Genomic DNA, 19872 nt, shown 5'->3' with positions numbered 1-19872 from the left:
TTACAGATAATGGCTGACACTCATCCCAACCGCTTCAGGCAGAGTTTTGAAGCGTCAGCAGCCATGTGGTTGTTGTCATGGTAAAGAGGGAGCTATGTCGGAAGGAGATGCACTCAATTTGCCAGTGTACCAATCTAACTTCCAACCCTCATCTTTAGGTTGTGACTGAAAGAATTGAATTGCAGTCACTGAAATGAGTTCCTTTGAAGGGTGGATGGGCTCACCCTTAAGAACAAGTGGCGACGAAGGCCGACTGTTGTGTCGCCTCACATTGCTCAAGGCCTATTGAAAGAGGCTGGGACACGGCCGGACAAGGGTCTTGGGGTACAACACATGCGCAATGTAACTGGAGCTGCAGTCGTGCGTTGCGATTGGCTCAATTTCGGCGAGTGCAGACCAGTTTTTTACTGCGCATGTGTTGTACCCCAAAAATATGACGCGTTAAGGACGCGTGACTTCTCCTCTTTCCACCCTCATAGACGTCGCCTGTGTTTTGTCATTCACTTGGAAAGCGCCGCGATGGACGAAGAATTATAACGTTATCATGATGTGTTCAAATGCAACCTTGTGAAATAACATTTTTGGCAAGATAATTGAATAAACACAGTTTGAAGGAGATTCACAGCAATATAAAATAGATATTAGAGAGGGATTTATAACTTTTTTAACTTCCTAACTTTGAACCATTGAAAATATTATTGTTTAGCTATTAGGCCTCTAGCTTTTGGGCTGTGGAAAAACACATTTGAAAAAAGGCTGGATTAGTTATCCATGTTTTTTTACTGGCATGTGTGTACATGTTGAGAAACAGAGGGGGAAACAGAGGTTTTTTTTCCTGGAAAGCAACACAAGCCACAGAGTGACAGAAGGCATGATGCAACCTTGCTGTTTTTTATCTCCCGTTTCTCTCACTCCACCTTTCCTCCTCACATCTCTAGTGGGGCTCTGCTGGGCCCAACCCCTCTTGTCAAAACAAAAGCAGAAGAGTGGGCTTTCGGAGTTGTTTTGATTGGAGCAAGACGTGTGTGTGTTTTCATGTGTGTGACTGCAAGCTGTGTGTAATTCACAGTCATTGTCTGGTAAACAGGAAGGCCCCTGTGGTTGTCAGTCAAGGAAAAATAAACAGTGGACTGCCAGTTGTCCAGTGACATACTGAATAGCAGGACATTTTTCCTTTCATTTGTCATCCATCTATACACAGGGATTATACTGTATGTGCACTCTGTGAGGAATTAGTCATATACTGCATGGCCCTCACAATGATAAAACTTAACAAAGCTGGTGGGTCTCTACATTTGAAATACTAACAGAACATAAAATGGGGAAATGGGAAGATGAATCATGCCTGAGTGTGTCATTCTCACATAGTCGTCACAGTAAAACAGCCACCAGTTAAAAAGGCGCAATATATACAGTGTCCCATGACTTTGAGTTTTCTTTGTTTATTCAACGGTGAAGCAAACCTCACTGCTTAAAACCCCTTAACACTCTGAGTTAGAAGCCAGAGTGAAGATATCATATGAAACTAGAAATCCTAAGGAAGCCATTGGTACCATGGATGTCATGCTAGCTTGTCAGGAAGAAGGCTAAATAACGCTCCAAAGTTTCGCTAAATTATGGTGAGGAAAAACTGGCATGGCCATTTTCAAAGGGGTCCCTTGACCTCTGACCTCAAGATATGTGAATGAAAATGGGTTCTATGGGTACCAACGAGTCTCACCTTTACAGATATGCCCACTTTATAATAATTACATGCAGTTTTTTTGAATGCAGTATAAATGTGTTATTTTCACCTATTCTAAAATGGTGTATTTGAATATTTATGCATACCGGGGTCCCTAAACAGTCTTTGAATTAAATATATTGGGTATCACTTTAAAGCTGAGACTCTTGTGGATCCAATGAGCCCAACTGTATTCATGTGTGATGATAATCCTCATAGGAGCCATTTAATTGTACTGAAACTTTACAGCCACAGACTAGAGACCTAGAGCATTCAGAGGATGGATGGCTTTCCTAGCTAGATTGACAATAAGGGGGTTTCTGAGCAGTTTACCGAACAGAAGTGCTCGCCAACCAATCGTCGAAAAAGGCAATTCCTGCAGAAATTTACAAATGTCAAAAGTGTTTGAAACCACATCACTGCATGGCTTTTTCTATGGTGTTCCTCAATTTCCTGGTGTCTTAATGTGGTATTTTGGAGGGATTATTTAGCATTTCTATCAATTCTCAAATGATAAAAATTGTTAAATTTAGCACTAAATCTTTGTAAGAAATGGTATCAACCTAAAAAATTATGCAACAATTTATGAGACATAATAGAGCATGGGGACGATCATCACAAACCTATTTCATCATGTTCTACACTCTTACAATTAATTCTAATTCATTCATTAATTCATTCATGGCTAGAACAATTTGACACACGGTGCTGAGCTGCACCTCAAATTAATGTTCAGGTTCCCAGCTTTCAGATGATGTACACCACTTCTATGTGACATCTACTGTTGACTATTTATCTACCCCTGAAAATCCCCTATCCCTTTAAAAAAAAAAGAGGGTGGAATGGTAAAGGGTTAATGACTATCTAAAGTTGTAGATAAAATGTTGAGTAATTCTGACATCCAGTAGTTGTGAGTCTGGTACAAGTTTCCTTTTTCTGTAGAAAACCCGATATATAACGGATGTCAACAAACAAGCCTCTTCGAAACAAAAGGAAAACCTATGCTTTCTTATTCTTGGAATTTAAGTGACTGAGAAATAGCAACCTAACTCTACAATCATAGCCTGGCAGGAGGATCTGAGATGAGTCACATCCTCTAACCAACCAGCCTAATTCCCTTTACAATTGGTAGAAACTACGCATCTGTCACATGTATTGTGGTCAGGGTCCTGGTATTAGCTGCTGCTGGATAATCCTTGTACTAGACTGTGATTAAGCACATAAACACGCATGGTAGTCCACTATGTTAAGAAACAAACCATTTGAAAGGCAATAACTGGCAATAATTCAGTCTTTTACTTTGATATTTTACATGGCCATCATTTAACATCTTATTATCACTATTTATGTACTGAAATTGTAATACTTACATTTTAACATTACAAATGGTCACCTAAATGAGGCGGTTTCATTATTTATAGCAGTGCTAAGCTGTAACTGAACTAATTCCAGCCCAGGATTTCAATCCATCCATTTTTTTATTTCTATACCCATTTAGAGCTGTGTATTGGCAAGAATCTGGCGATACGATAACATGATATAGGGGTAACGATTCAATATATTGCGATACTGTCAGCAAGGCGATATATTGTGATTTATTTTTCAAATCTAATTTTAGGAAAACTGTCATAGTATAAAGATACACCACTTTATGTTTCAAATCTGAGTAAAAACGTCACTGTGAGATGGCTATTATGGGGACAAACATCATCACACATGAATATATTGGGCTCATTGGATCCACAGGAGCCTCAGCTTTACAGTGATACCACATTTATGTTATTTTAACACCGTTTAGGGACCCCAGTATTCAGAAATATTCAAATACACCATTTTAGAACAGTTGAAAACAACACATTTGTACTGCATGCAAAAAACTGCATGTAATTATCATAACGTGGGCATGTCTGTAAAGGGGAGACTCGTGGGTACCCATAGAACCCATTTCCATTCACATATCTTGAGGTCAGAGGTCAAGTGACCCCTTTGAAAATGGCCATGCCAATTTTTCCTCGCCAATATTTAGCACAACTTTGGGTCATTATCTAGCGTTCTTTGCAAAATGCAAGAATGACATGGTTGGTACCAAAGGATTCCTTAAGTTTTGTAGTTTCATATGATGCCAGTATATTTATTCTAGTTTCAAAATTTAGTCCGCTATAACCTCCAAAATACAGAATAGCAGCTGCAAGTGGGCTGTTGGATTTTTAAGAGGTTCATTCAAAATTGATACAGCATTTTGGTGAATCAATATCACAAAACATAATATAACGATACTCATGTGAATCCATATTTTCTTACAACCCTACTTCCCACTGACTACCTGATCTCCTTCAAAAACGCTGTCTTTTGCATGTTTTTGTAGTCTCAGCACAACTACATATGGGGATAACAGAGCACATGTGCACACATCATGGTGTTGCACTTGTAAACACAAAATTGACGGAAGTAGTTGTGTGAAGAATGAGAAAAGAGAGCTTGTGAAGTTCCACCCCTGCCTCCTTTCACATCTTCTTACAGCTGACCAACCACTGCATAAAGTAGGTGTGATTATCATATTTTCTGTTTCTGAAAGTTACAAAAAGTTGACGGACGAAGCCCCTCAAAGTAAGATATCACAAAAGTGAGGGAGGAGGGTTTGAAGCATATTATGGGCTTATACATTGAACAAAGGACTGGAAATGGATTATAGTAGCTGACTCATTACTTCCCAAATGTCCATAAAACCCATTCATTGTTAAATAAGATAAGCCCTGTACTTTCACATACATATTAGTAAATATTGGTTGTGTCTGCCTGAGGCCACTGCTACCTGTCCTAGCCTGTCTGATGAGACACAACTGGAGAAACTTGGATAAATGTGTAAACCACTGAAGCTCTGAGTTCACACACACACATTACATCAACCACAAGCACAAGCACAAGCAATACCTCCCGATCTAGCATATCATTTTAGCATGCCAGGTTTCATGGGCGTGATTAGTGTTTGCAAAAGTCATATATGACTCACCGTTACAGCTAAATTCAAAATGTATCAGAAGCAGTGTGTGTGATCTGTTCGCTCTCCCCATTATCTCCTATCACTTCATTACCTTTCCACACATACAGACGGCAAACAAGTTCCAGACCTTGACCCCAGGGGCCTTCAGAGAAGGAGGGACAGCTGGGGTGGAGGTGTCAACATATCACCCTGACTCTATGTGCAAGACACCTGCTGTAAACATTTTATACCTACTTTGCGGTCAACCTTATCCAGGGTCAAGTGACCGTTTACTAGACCCCTCTCCCAAACAGTGATTGTCCAATCAGAGTAGGAGTAACAATAAGTAGGCACAGCAGGTCTGTCAAGCTTTGGGTTTCTCTGCATGTTGAAGCGGTGTGCATAAGGCTGCAGTCTGAGCGGTACTCAGCATTTAAAGAGTTTGCAGCTTAATTAGTGGAAAATGAACAATGAAGTGAAATTATAGAGAAAAAAAAAATATATATATATGTATATATATATATATATATATATATATAAGCATAGCCTATATCTCATTGAGAAGGAAGCGAGATGGCTCACTAATTAGCTACTTCCATCATCATCTCTTTTGTTTTTCTGCATTCAACCCTTGTCAGGAGGAGGGGGCTGTCGATGCAGGTTTGACCTACATCACTGTGTCACTATCAACTACAGTTTCTAAAGTAACCCCGGTTCACTCAGTCATGCCGAAACAAAAGCTGTCCATCGATTAAAATATTTTAATCGGAATTTTTCACATGATTGTTCATAGTTAATCCCGATCAATCGCAAATTAATAACACATTTTTTATCTGTTCAAAATGTACCTTAAAAAGGGAGATTTGTCAAGTATTTAATACTCTTATCAACATGGGAGTGGACAAATATGCTGCTTTATGCAAATGTATGTATATATTTATTATTGGAATTCAATTAACGACAAGGGACCCCTTTGAAAATGGCCATGACAGTTTTTCATCGCCAAAATTTTGCGTAACTTTGGAGCGTTATTTAGCCTCCTTCGTGACGAGCTAGTATGACATGGTTGGTACCAAGGGGTCCCTATATACATTTGCATTAACGGATAAAAAATGTGTGAGTCATGTGTGATTAATGGCAATTAAATATGGACAATTGTGCGATTAATTGCGATTGACAGCCCTACTATCTGTACATTGTCTAATGTAATATTTCTGTCTTTGTTACCTGCCTAGGGACTACGGATGTAAATTAGCATTCTTGCCAACTCCTGCATGTTGACATTTTATGCAGTTGTTCATTAACGTGCTCTGTCCCTGTCAAATAAACAAATAAATGAAATGTGACCTCTTGAAAACATGACACTGTCACTCCACCTGAGCAAAGAGAGGGAGCTTCATATTCAAAAGGAGGTGGTCAAACATCAAACCAGGATGCCAGACCAATGCACTCTTCTTGAATTCCTGGTCTGTGACTCAGGTTTGAGGTAGACAACACAGCGCTAAGCACATTAGCAGATTTCTGAGGAGATTGAAAAACCAGGGTATTGGCCTGTACAAGGAAATACTTTGGCTGAAAAAAGGAAGGGGAAATGAGATGATGCGTAAGGCTGGTGATATTAGTTACGGTTACAGTCCGAGAACCAAATGCAAATGCCTGGCAGCAACTTTTGAACAGCAGTCTAATTTCCATGCAAACAATAGATGACACACCAATCTGTGAGCTGGGAAACTTCCAGGGGGCCGAGACTCGGGTCACCAGCTACCAAACACCACCGCAAGACAAGTGGATTTCTAAGCTGAACTGAAACATCACACTGCTGCTCACATATCAACAGATGCTCCGGGCTATGAGAGGTTTGGGGGATGCTCTTAATTTGTTTTCTTGACATGATGGAGTCACTTAAATCACATCTCTCATTGAAAACTCAACATGGGGTATGTATCAAAAGTAGGGCTGTGTATTGGCAGGAATCTGGCGATACGATACGCATCCTGATACCAGGGTACGATTCAATATATTGCAATAAATTATAATACTATAAGTAAGGCAATATACTGCAATTTTTTTTTATCTCATTTTAGGAAAACTGTCATAGACAAACACACCACCATATGCATAAAATATGAGTAAAAAAAGTTTAATTTTTTATGCAATCAGAACAGTCGGATCTGCATTTGCATTTATCACAGTCCCTGTAACATCCAACATCATAACACTACTTTGAGAGGGTGCATCTCTTTGCAAAGGTATTGACTGAGTTAATCTCTGTCAATGTAAACTACTAAATATGTAAAAATGTAACTACTAAATGTAAACTATTAATCAAAAATTAATAGTGTTTTTGAGAATCGATACAGTACCACAAAACATATTATAATAATAATATATAATTATTATTGATATTAATATTACAAATTCATATATTTATATTATTAATAATAATAATAATAATAATATTATTATATGATATTGTGTCATTATATTATTATTATTAATAATAATAATAATAATTAATGAATTGTGTAACTTCTAAATCTGTAAAATACTTCCAACCACACAAGTCAAATCACCAGGTACACATATCTACAGCATACACCAAACTAAATTATTAAATCTGTCTATTAAATAAGCTTATAATACTGTACCATGGACCCCTTTGTACAGGAACAAACCCTCAAATAATACAGTCTAGTGCTGTTACATGAATGAAACACTTGCATATGTCAGATTATTTTCATGCCGAATTGAAGATTGATTCACAAAGAAGTTTTAAATCACAGTTTATTCTCTGTGTGACCTCGCAAAGCAACATCATTTGTAAGCACAATATTAAATTGGTGCGTCTTTATCATTAAGTCTGGTTAAATAATCTATGACGTCAAGCAATAACAGGTGGTGATAACTTGTACAACACGTCCTGCAGGATTCCTCCTCTCACACATAATACTGCTTTATTATTCACGATGCAACAGTAAATAATGACTTTATGGTGCAGAGTTTTGTTTTATGAAGCGAAAAGGAGTTAATTTGAGTGTAGAAGTTAAGAAACAGACGACAGAAACACGGTGTTACTGTAGCAACACAAAGGAGACTTTAACTTTAACTTGCCTGTTAAGTTGCTCCAGTTTTTCTTCTCCGACGAGCTTCTGGACATTTAAATGACATTATAGCTCCATGTTGAGTTTCCTTCTGTTGTTGTAGGTGATGATGGAGTATTTATTGTTCTTTCAGGTGAGTAAAAACGAGGTAACAGACTGTAGTTTAGCCGGTGTCTGTGTCTCCATGATCCCAAACTCTCCTCTGAGGAAGCTATTAACTGCTCAGAGCCTGAGCTGCGATCTGCTGGAGGAAAACAAGCCGAAGAAGAAGAAGAAACGACTTCCGTTTACACTTTTCAAAATAAAGTATTTGTTTTCGAATAGGATCTGTGCTGTTGGAGGTAAGATGAAGGAAAGTGCAAAATATATATAGTTAAAAAAATAAAATGGAATTATTATTATTATTATTATTATTAATAATAATAATAATAATAATAATAATATATATAATTAATATGTCTACTTGCCTGCCAGTCAAAAACAACAATCATCAGCATTTAGCTGGCTAGTGCTAACTCACAAAAAAGGACAGATTTTTTTATTTTATTTTTATTTAAAAAAATATATATATATATTTTATTTATTTGCACATGTATAGAAATGCACAAAATCCAGTTAATGAAAAAAAAAACAGAAATGTGTTAAGGCAAGGAGTTCATAGATTCAATATGGTTCAGTAGAGGTTTCCAAGTCTTTTCAAAAGAATTAAAGAAACCTTTAAGGGAAAATCTAAGTTTCTCCAAACCAATGGACAGTAACGTATTTTTCACCCACCTATTGTGAGTCGGAGGTAGAACCTGTTTCCATTTAAAAAGAAAAATTATTTAAAAAATAGACACATTTTGAAAAGGATAGGAGCTGACGAACACAAACACAGACACACACAATAATGTTGAATGTTGATAAACTGACAAACAATGTTTATAATGGAAAACATAAATATTGAATCTAATAGAAAGATGAAAGATTTGAAATTATAAATAAAAGGTAATTATTATTGCATTAATAAAAGTAAAGAAATATATTCTCATTTTATTTATTTTGTTAACATAGTATTGTCAATGTTTTTTTTAGACATCTTGCAAAAGGGGGATCATGGCATGGAAACGTTTGGGAAAGGTTTAAGTAATTTAGAAATATTTTTTTGATAACTTACTTCCTGTGGTATTTCCAATATAATTTGTTATCTTAAATTAATACAAAGTATGTGCAATGTAGTCAGCTCAACCAGACAGTAAAGTTAGAAAACTTGTTGCGCATACATGAACATGACAATAGAAAAACCAAAATGTTCCAAATGTTGGACAGTTAGGTTTGAGTCTAGTTGGTCTAAAAAAAAAAAAATAACTTACCAAATTTACCCTGTACTAATTGCCCTTATGGTGCCACATCTGTGCATTTCTTTCATTTTTTTCTAGTATCAATTCCATGCTTTTATTTTAAAGGTAGCGCAGCACTACTTCCGGAGGTTTTCCTCTTCTATCTGTGCAGCTTGATGGATAACTCTGCCTCCTCCTTCCCCCCACAGCACAGCAAAGGAGCAAAAACAAACTCTGCATTAACTTTCATATCACGTGTCTGGACTGGGAGAATAAAGGGTCCCTCTACAAAGCTTAAGGGTTTTACCTCCAGTTCTGAGCAATAACAACATACTGAGATACCCTTTTCATAAAAAATAACCCAAGAGTGGATGTAATATACTCTTCCAATAAGACCATGTATATTTTAAAACCATAATAATAATAAAGACAAAGCAACAAACCTAAACGTGAAATGAAATTTGTATCACTGATATGGAAGGAGAATGTATTTATGAGTTGGCGATACCACTGCTAAATATATAAAATCACATGTCACATGGTAGGCCTACATGTTAACTACTTATTATATTTAATTTGTCCAGGCAGCTCAGGTGATTAACTGTGAACTCCCTTCATTTAAGGTTTAATTTTAGAACATAGACATATCAGAAGTAGAAAGAGGAACAGAAACAAAAGGAAAAAAATCATACTTTGCAGAAATTGCACTTCTGTAGAAGAAAAAATACAAGTGTACTAAATTGAACCTTCCACTCTGGGTCCAGTCACTGAGTTTCAACAGAGTGGGATTGCATTTAACCTGATCTCTGTCATGCTTTTCCATGAAATGACATTATACACTTCAAAGGCAGTTTCCACTATGGTAGTATTTAATATACTGAATATAATTGTGGAGTTATTATTAACTGTGGCCATTATGTTTCTTGACAAACCGAAAACATACTGCATTCATGATACTCATGTCTTAACAGACATTTTGCCAAGTAGGAAAATCACAGGTGTTACCAAGAACATATATAACATATATGCTCTATAAATACTGTTAAACTATCAAAATGCTCAATATACGGAGAAATACACACAGCCCGTATTCAGAAATTGTGCGTTTGAAACAAGCTGTTTAGGATTTCTGTCCATTTGTGATGTCACAAATATACAATATTTAGACCATTACACAGTTTTAAACGTAAACATTCTAAATGTGTCCCGGTTTATTTCCTGTTGCAGTGTATGTAAATAACATCAGCTGACAGGAAGTAAACATGGACCCAAGCTGTTGCCTAGCAACGCAATTCTGTTGCAATTCCGTTGAAATGCACTAAAACGGAGCGTTTCAGACAGAGGGTAAATACAGGTATATTCAGGCAGACAGTATGAGGAAAATAAAGTTTTTTTTTTAACATTACAGCATGTAAACATGTTCTAGTAGAAACACAAAATACAAGTATGAACCTGAAAATGAGCACGATATGGGACCATTAATTCATGTGGCAGACGCTTTTGATAGTGGCATACAAATGAGGTACAATCCAAACTACAGTATTTCAATTCAGGGGACCCTGTAAGTGGAGATGCCCTGATTCGACTTTTTCAGTCCCAATGCCGATAGCGATACCTGGGCTTTGGGTATCGGCTGATACTAAGTTCCGATCTGAGACCAGTGTTTAATTAATAAGCTGTATGCCTCACTGTGTGGAAGTGACTGGGATCATTCTTTTATGTGTAAGGCAACATCAGGCTTGACTTAAACATTGCTTTCCTAACTTTGTTAAACAAAATGTGACAAATAAATATATAGATACAAAATTTAATGAATAGTTATTTATTACTAAAATAATAAATCGTACACCAGCAACTTGGCAAAAAACACACACCAACAAATCAAAATGAGACACAAGAACATGTGGAAAAAAAGCGCTTTTTCTGGGAAATATTGTCTTCAGTTTACTGAGAATTTGAAAATTCTATTAGATGTTATGGTTTCATTTTGAGGCCGGAGATGACAGACCACATCTTAACTTTAAGCACTCTGAGACAAATGCTTTGATTTTGTCGCCCCCTACAGTATAAATTGTGAACATCCACTGTACTAATCCTCACATGCCCTCAGTGGAGTTACAACCCTGCATTAGGCAATTAAAAGGGAGAAAATAATGTACAATAGGTGAAACAATGCTTTAACATACAGAAAATATAATACACTGGATGGTTTCATTCCAAGACACTTCATATCCATCTATAAACAATTGAGACTGATGTGCACTGACTGATATATATTCAAAAGAAAGATTGCATTTTTATCAAATGTTAAAATATTTAAGTGAAGTTCTGAAAGGCACACCATTGCTAGGTTTTCCGTCTTTAACACAGCTCACTGAATTGGGAGAAATGTCTCATCATTTGGGCTCTTTAAAAGGACATTTTGGAGGAGGAAAAACACCCGATGTGTACAGTTTGCAGGTGTCTTTAAGAAATAATATTGCTATCATAGCATGTGGATATCTTGTCTCTGAATGGACACCCTAATGTTTAGGTATTTTGGGGATACCTAATAAGTTAGATAAATGTCAGTGTGTGCAGCTTTGGTTAAAACTGTCAGCTTCCTCAGAATCTGGAAACTCCATCGGAGGTTTGTAGCAGCGACGGCCGGTCCCTCCCTGTCTGAATGGAGCAAACCGCAGCCACTTCTTCACCACGTCAGCGTACTGGTGATGCGTGGCCTCCTTACCCACTGGTGTTCGTTTCAGAGCACCTAAAAGAAGAAGCTAGAGATTATCCTTTGTACAGCTCAGCGTTATTTATTTACCATCCTTATTAAACCATAGCGTATTCTTTATAGTTTTAACGCCACTATTCAGTCTTTCGGAGGTTGTAGCGGGTTCAGTTTAAAAGCTAAAAAACATACATTTGCATAAATTAAGCATATATGCCCAATCCCATGTTGATAAGAGTATAAATACTTGACTAATCTCCCTTTATGGTACATTTTGAATAAATAAAAAATGTGCAATTAATTTGATTACACACGGTTGAAAGCCCTAATTCTTTTCTTTATGTTTTCTATCAGATATAGATTAGGACCCTGCAACGCAAACCAAATCCCTTATTTAATAACAAAACAACTCTAATCTTTTAGCATGATCCAAACAATATGATAATGTCAGCTGAAACCTGAAAGAAAGTCTCATTTAAACATGACTCAAAGTCTGAAATGTAGAGTTGCAACTGGAGCTTCTTCCAGGAGACACAAGAGGTCAACCAAACAGTCCAGAGGGTTTCAAACTGTGAGGCGCGCCTCCCCAGGGGCCCATGGGAGAGTTGCAGGGGGGACGGGTGAGGCAAAGATACTGCCTAAGGTGAAAGGGTTAGGTGCATGCTAGTGTCCTAAAAACAGTGGGAAGTTCTTTATTGGAGTTTATCAAAACAGTCAGCAGCAGCTGTGTCACAAAGCTAATGGAGGCAATAACGGTACTTTAAAACTATTAACGCCCAATTATTGCAATTTGCGTCAAAGGGTAGGGAAGTATCGGAGGCACGGAGGTCCCCGGGGACCGCCGGTACACTAACCTTTTATTAATAAAATGCACCCAAATTCACACATGTAGGATATTATATCATACGTCATTATACTGACATTCCTGTAATATACAACATCTGCTCTATTAGCCATGCGTCTACCACGTGTTTATTTGCATATAGAGAGGGGAAGCGAGATCCAATCACAGGTGGTCACTCGAGATGCATGTGGAGACGCATTCTTATGCCAGGTGTGAACAGACGTACTTAAAGCTGTTCTCTTGTGAATCACTCAGGACGCATGTTAATGCCAGGTCTGATACTTACAGAAGAGGACCCCTTGGAGGCGAGTGTTCCTGAAGCTTCTCTTTTGTCCGCGGCCCACCCAGTTGAGTTCAGAACCAACGGCGAATGAAAGCACAGCCTGCATAAGACGTCTCACTGCGTCGTCAACCGTCGCCCCGCCCATCCGTGATAGGTATGACACCTTGAATTTGGACAACAGTTTCACAGCAGACAATGAGCATTCACACAGCAAACGACTCAAGGTACCTAGAGATTAACATCACATAAACAGCACTATTTAAATTACAATTCTCTTTTGTATTCCTGCATCATCCAGCTGTCTCTCCATCTCATCCAGCTGCTCCAGGGTCCTCAGGGGGAGATCCATGTCCAGAGCCTCCACATCCTCTTCCTCGTAGCCGGTCTGACCCTGCAGTCGAGCCTGAAGATCCCTCAGCACTGCCCACTGCCTCTGCTGCTCCTCTTTGATCTCCACCAGTAGAGCAATGATCTTCCTCTGAGCAGCAGTCTCTAGAGAGGAGGAGTTGGAGAGAAGTTGAGTGTAAAAACACTGAGTTGGACCGAGAAAAAAGAACCCGCAAGAGACTCTGTACCGTACAACAAACTTGTGTATAGTGACGACAGTGATGACAAATGTTACACACTTAAATATTAATTGGGTTGAAATATCCAGCAAAAACATATATGCTAAACTATGTAATAACTTGTATGGTGTTTTCCTATACCAGACTCTAGATGAATTTGAGTCCCAGGTATGTATTAAAAACAGATTTAGTAAGTACTTATCAGAAAATACACAAGATATTATGTGGCTTGTATCAGTTAGACTAGCGGTGGTAAAGTGGACTTGCTTTGTTAAAACGAAAGGGTGCCGGGTGCCCTATTGATAATTGTGATGAAGATTAAACTATTGAACATTTATTTCTAAAATGTCAGAGGTCTTGTATGGAGGACAGAACTTGCCAAAATCAAAAATAAAATGAATAAATAAATACATGTCGCAAAAATAATATAAAAAATAAATGTAGCCATTAATTAATTGATAAAATGTGACATAAATTGATATTTCTGTTTTAATTTCCTTCTTTATTTATTTACCTTTGTATTAATTCCCTTATTTATTTACTCTTCTGTTAAAATAATAATAATGTAATATTATTTTGCTACATTTAAAGATAAAAGATAAAAACTATTCCCAGGCTTTTTCTGTGGAGTGAAATCACTGATTGGCAGCTGACAGGCTACCAGTGAGTATTCTAATTGACTGACAGCCCTAAATTAAATAATGTATAATATATATTTTTTTTAAATTGTAATTCAAAGAAGTGAAGGTGAGTTTGTTTTATTAAGTATGTTCCAAATAATTCTGTCAACATTTGTACCTATTCCCAGATACTAACTTTCACAAACAAATACCATAAATCATAAAATAAAATAAAAAACAATGGCTAATGAATAGTAAATGTTTTTTGAAATGCTAGAGTAAAAATACATTTTACCTTTAGAAACAATAATATATGAAGATTATACATCACCAGACAGTGAAAATAGCAGTAAATGTGCATTGCAGCACACCACTGCTTTAAATACTTTAAAGCACTAATTTTTTTTTGCATTTTAACATTAACTTTATTTTCCACCTTCCTGCCAGACCATTTAGACAGATAAAAAGTATTCCCATGTTTTTTTCTGTGGAGTGAGATCACTGTATGACAGCTACCAGTCTACCTGCGGAGTGAAATCACTGGTTGTCAGGTAACAGTCTACCTGTGGAGTGAAGTCAATGGTTGGCAGCTAACAGTCTACCTGTGAGTATTCTAATTAACTGACAGCCCTAAATTAAATAATGAATAATATAATTTTTTTTAAATTTTAATTCAAAGAAGTGAAAAATAAATACAATGGCTAATGAATAATGGTGGTAGTGAATGCTTTTTTTTTCAATTCTAGAATAAAAATACATTTTACCTATAGAAATAATACTATAGATTGAATATTACACATCATCAGACAGCGAAAATAGCAGTAAATGTACATTGCTGCACACCATTGCTTTAAATACTTTAAAAGCACTAATGTTTAGTGTGGATTTTAACATTAACTTTATTGTCCACCTTCCTGCCAGACCATTTAGTTAGATAAAAACTATTCCCAGGTTTTTCTGTGCAGCTGACAGTCTACCTGTGGATGGGGCACAAAGTGACTTGTCAGCGGCTCCGGAGCTGCAGGCGGAGGAGAGCGGCGGCTCTATGCCGAAGCTCACGTCCCCTCTTCGGGACTCGTCTTTGAACTCTTCCCCTGAGGAGCGTCTGGAGACATGTTCAGCCAGACTGTGCATCTCATCGGACGCAGCAGACAGCCTCTGCTGGAGGGTTTCTCGAGCAATGTCTGCCATATGTTTGTTCACAATACCCTCCACTCGTCGCTGCAGCGGCCAGTCCCGGTTGTCTCCGTTAACATGCTCCATTTAAGTTACTGAACACTGAGACCCGGAGAAACGTTTCTACACCGTTTAAGTAACGTTTCTGTTGCTCCCTCCGCTGCACAGAAGAGGCGGAAGTTGAGACATTTCCAGTGAACGATATCACGTTGCAAAAACGTCACAGAAATGTTGAGAGAACATTGGGGCGGCTGCAGAACTACGTTTCCCACAATGCAACAGCAGCATAAAGGCAGCATCTATATCCACGTTGAGAATAATACAAATTATACAAATTGTCACTATTTGTGTTTTAAATATGGAATTCACCCAGTAATATGTCTGATTTAATTGTAATGTGTAATTTGATTGTAATGTGATTATATTTTGTATTAATAATCTGAATCTGTAAAGTAACTAAAGTTGTCACATAAATGTAGTGGAGTAAAAAAGTCTAATATTTCCCTCTGAGATGTAGTTGAGTAGAAGTAAAAAGTAGCAGAACATGGAAATACTCAAGTAAAGTACCTCAAAATTGTATTTAAGTACTTAGTTACATTCCACCACTGAGTAAATTGTATACTGTTGTGTTTTTCAAAGCATTATTTACTCTTCCTGTTGGAATAAAATAATTGTTAATTGTTTAACTGCAAAGTAGTAATGTGTTTTTGATACCTTCACTCTTTTTTTGCATTAAATCATACAGGGATGTTTGCTGAAATTGATTGGATGTGGCACAGCCCCACCAAGAAAAATTTCCACCAGCCGCCACTGCTATCTACCTATTTATGTTTATTTTGTTTTATCCATATTTAATTTTATTTTGTTATAAGAAAAAGAAACAAAGAAAAAACAGAATACATATATAACAAAAAAAATAATTAATTAAGACAGACATTTTAGATTGTGTGTTACCGGTTGAAGAATACTGACGTGTTTTGAAAGTCATGCATATCACCCTAATTTGAGCATTGACTTGACTGTTGAATTCAGTAAGTGCTACTCATTGGGGTAGTTTTAATTGACAAAAGCAACTGAATGCATTAGAAGTAATATTTTATGGGATTCCCTCTCAGATCACCTCAAATGGAAACACTGATGATTTTTGTGTTCATAAGTGCTTCTCTTTGGGGTTGTCTTGGTTGTGAGTACTTCAACAGATATATCACAGGTCAATTTCCACCATTTTCACACCACTGGCTAAAAATGTAATTTTGGCACCAACAGTACCCAAACATGGACACTGACTTGACTTCTGAATGCAGTAAGTGCTACTTGTTGGGGTAATGTTGCTGACCTCAGTAAATGCTACTAGAAAATAGAATGAAGTTCTTCAGTGTTGGTGTGATACTGTACTGATTTCTTACATCAACATTATGTACATTTCATTTTATAGACATGCAACAGAAGCTGTCTTGAAGTGTTATGGCAGATTTACCTTTTGGAGTATATATTCAGTGTTAACTGTGCTTCATTGTATTGCTTTAAAGGACTGCTGAAGAGAATTGACCACTCAACTGCTAACGACTCGCATACATTTAAGGTGATGGTTGTCTCCTCACAGAGCCAGTGAAACTTCATCAAAAAGAAGGCGGAGTTGGGTGGGAATGGCTGCATTTGGTATTTAAGAAGGGCAACTTTCTGCAAGAAACACCACTTCCACTGCAGCTGGGACACACCACAGGAGATGCCAGAAAGAACAGAAATACGAAGAAACTCATGAGCAAAGAAGACCGCACACTGCAAGTCGCTGATATTGGCCCAACTTGAGCATTGGCTTGAGTTTGAATTCAGTAAGTGCTACTTGTTGGGGCAGTTGAACAGGACATATGCTACAGACGGAAACTGAAGATAGATGTTATTGGAATCACATTCAGATAACCTCAAATGGAGACACTGATGATTATTGTGTTCATAAGTGCTTCTCTTTGGTGTTCTCTTGGTTGTGAGTACTTCAACAGAAATATCACTTGTCAACTTCCACCATTTTCACACCACTGGCTAAATATGTAATTTTGGCACCAACAGTACCCAAACATGGGCACTGACTTGACTTCTGAATGCAGTAAGTGCTACTTGTTGGGGTAATGTTGCTGACCTCTGAAGTCCCAGCTTACTTTTTAAAGAATTAATTAAGACAGCCATTTTAGATTGTGTGTTACCGGTTGAAGAATACTGACGTGTTTTGAAAGTCATGCATATCACCCTAATTTGAGCATTGACTTGACTGTTGAATTCAGTAAGTGCTACTCATTGGGGTAATTTTAATTGACAAAAGCAACTGAATGCATTGGAAGCAATATTTTATGGGATTCCCTCTCAGATCACCTCAAATGGAGACACTGATGATTCTTGTGTTCATAAGTGCTTCTCTTTGGTGTTGTCTTGGTTGTGAGTACTTCAACAGAAATATCACTTGTCAACTTCCACCATTTTCACACCACTGGCTAAATATGTAATTTTGGCACCAACAGTACCCAAACATGGGCACTGACTTGACTTCTGAATGCAGTAAGTGCTACTTGTTGGGGTAATGTTGCTGACCTCTGAAGTCCCAGCTTACTTTTTAAAGAATTAATTAAGACAGCCATTTTAGATCGGTTGAAAAATACTGACATGTTTTGAAAGTCATACATATCACTCTAACTTGGGCACTGACTTGACTTCTGAATGCAGTAAGTGCTACTTGTTGGGGTAATGTTTCTGACCTCTGAAGTCCCAGCTTACTTTTTAAAGAATTAATTAAGACAGCCATTTTAGATTGTGTGTTACCGGTTGAAGAATACTGATGTGTTTTGAAAGTCATGCATATCACCCTAATTTGAGCATTGACTTGACTGTTGAATTCAGTAAGTGCTACTCATTGGGGTAGTTTTAATTGACAAAAGCAACTGAATGCATTGGAAGTAATATTTTATGGGATTCCCTCTCAGATCACCTCAAATGGAGACACTGATGATTCTTGTGTTCATAAGTGCTTCTCTTTGGGGTTCTCTTGGTTGTGAGTACTTCAACAGAAATATCACTGATGGAGTTGATATGCTACAGACGGAAACTGAAGAAAGATGTTATTGGAATCATATTCAGATAACCTCAAATGGATACACTGATGATTATTGTGTTCATAAGTGCTACTCTTTGGGGTTTTCTTGGTAGTGAGTTCTTCCACAGAAATATCACTGGTCAAATGCTGAGACAGTCAATTTCCACCATTTTCACACCACTAGCAGATTTACCTTTTGGAGTAGATATTCAGTGTTAACTGTGCTTCATTGTATTGCTTTAAAGGACTGCTGATCAAATTGACCACTCAACTGCTAACGACTTGCATACATTTAAGGTGATGGTTGTCTCCTCACAGAGCCATTGAAACTTCATCAAAAAGAAGGCGGAGTTGGGTGGGAATGGCTGCATTTGGTATTTAAGAAGGGCAACTTTCTGCAAGAAACACCACTTCCACTGCAGCTGGGACACACCACAGGAGATGCCAGAAAGAACAGAAATACGAAGAAACTCATGAGCAAAGAAGACCGCACACTGCAAGTCGCTGATATTGGCCCAACTTGAGCATTGGCTTGAGTTTGAATTCAGTAAGTGCTACTTGTTGGGGCAGTTGAACAGGACATATGCTACAGACGGAAACTGAAGATAGATGTTATTGGAATCACATTCAGATAACCTCAAATGGAGACACTGATGATTCTTGTGTTCATAAGTGCTTCTCTTTGGGGTTCTCTTGGTTGTGAGTACTTCAACAGAAATATCACTTGTCAACTTCCACCATTTTCACACCACTGGCTAAATATGTAATTTTGGCACCAACAGTACCCAAACATGGGCACTGACTTGACTTCTGAATGCAGTAAGTGCTACTTGTTGGGGTAATGTTGCTGACCTCTGAAGTCCCAGCTTACTTTTTAAAGAATTAATTAAGACAGCCATTTTAGATCGGTTGAAAAATACTGACATGTTTTGAAAGTCATACATATCACTCTAACTTGGGCACTGACTTGACTTCTGAATGCAGTAAGTGCTACTTGTTGGGGTAATGTTTCTGACCTCTGAAGTCCCAGCTTACTTTTTAAAGAATTAATTAAGACAGCCATTTTAGATTGTGTGTTACCGGTTGAAGAATACTGACGTGTTTTGAAAGTCATGCATATCACCCTAATTTGAGCATTGACTTGACTGTTGAATTCAGTAAGTGCTACTCATTGGGGTAGTTTTAATTGACAAAAGCAACTGAATGCATTGGAAGCAATATTTTATGGGATTCCCTCTCAGATCACCTCAAATGGAGACACTGATGATTCTTGTGTTCATAAGTGCTTCTCTTTGGGGTTCTCTTGGTTGTGAGTACTTCAACAGAAATATCACTGATGGAGTTGATATGCTACAGACGGAAACTGAAGAAAGATGTTATTGGAATCACATTCAGATAACCTCAAATGGATACACTGATGATTATTGTGTTCATAAGTGCTACTCTTTGGGGTTTTCTTGGTAGT

General features: G+C 37.5%; 2 protein-coding genes across 2 annotated transcripts in view; both read right to left on the bottom strand.

Annotated features, from left to right (window-relative positions):
• The window catches only part of rin2 (Ras and Rab interactor 2), a 48363-nt gene extending 40338 nt beyond the window's left edge, over positions 1-8025 (bottom strand). The window contains exon 1 of the mRNA XM_037782023.1: positions 7815-8025. The gene's annotated coding sequence lies outside the window, so the exon portion shown is untranslated. The remainder of the gene's footprint in view (positions 1-7814) is intronic.
• Positions 8026-10916: 2891 nt separating this feature from the next.
• Positions 10917-15565, bottom strand: si:dkey-187a12.4. Its single transcript, XM_037782073.1, has 4 exons — positions 15127-15565; positions 13232-13455; positions 12967-13126; positions 10917-11875 (listed from the first exon to the last, which is right to left on the bottom strand). The coding sequence occupies exons 1-4, from the start codon at positions 15410-15412 to the stop codon at positions 11691-11693; spliced, it is 855 nt and encodes a 284-aa protein (XP_037638001.1). The 5' UTR covers positions 15413-15565; the 3' UTR covers positions 10917-11690.
• Between the last annotated feature and the right edge of the window lie 4307 nt (positions 15566-19872).

This window comes from Sebastes umbrosus, chromosome 10, assembly GCF_015220745.1.
Source record: "Sebastes umbrosus isolate fSebUmb1 chromosome 10, fSebUmb1.pri, whole genome shotgun sequence".
NCBI lineage: Eukaryota > Metazoa > Chordata > Actinopteri > Perciformes > Sebastidae > Sebastes > Sebastes umbrosus.
The sequence above is the reverse complement of the archived record's forward strand: the minus strand, read 5'-3'. Positions and strand labels throughout refer to the sequence as shown.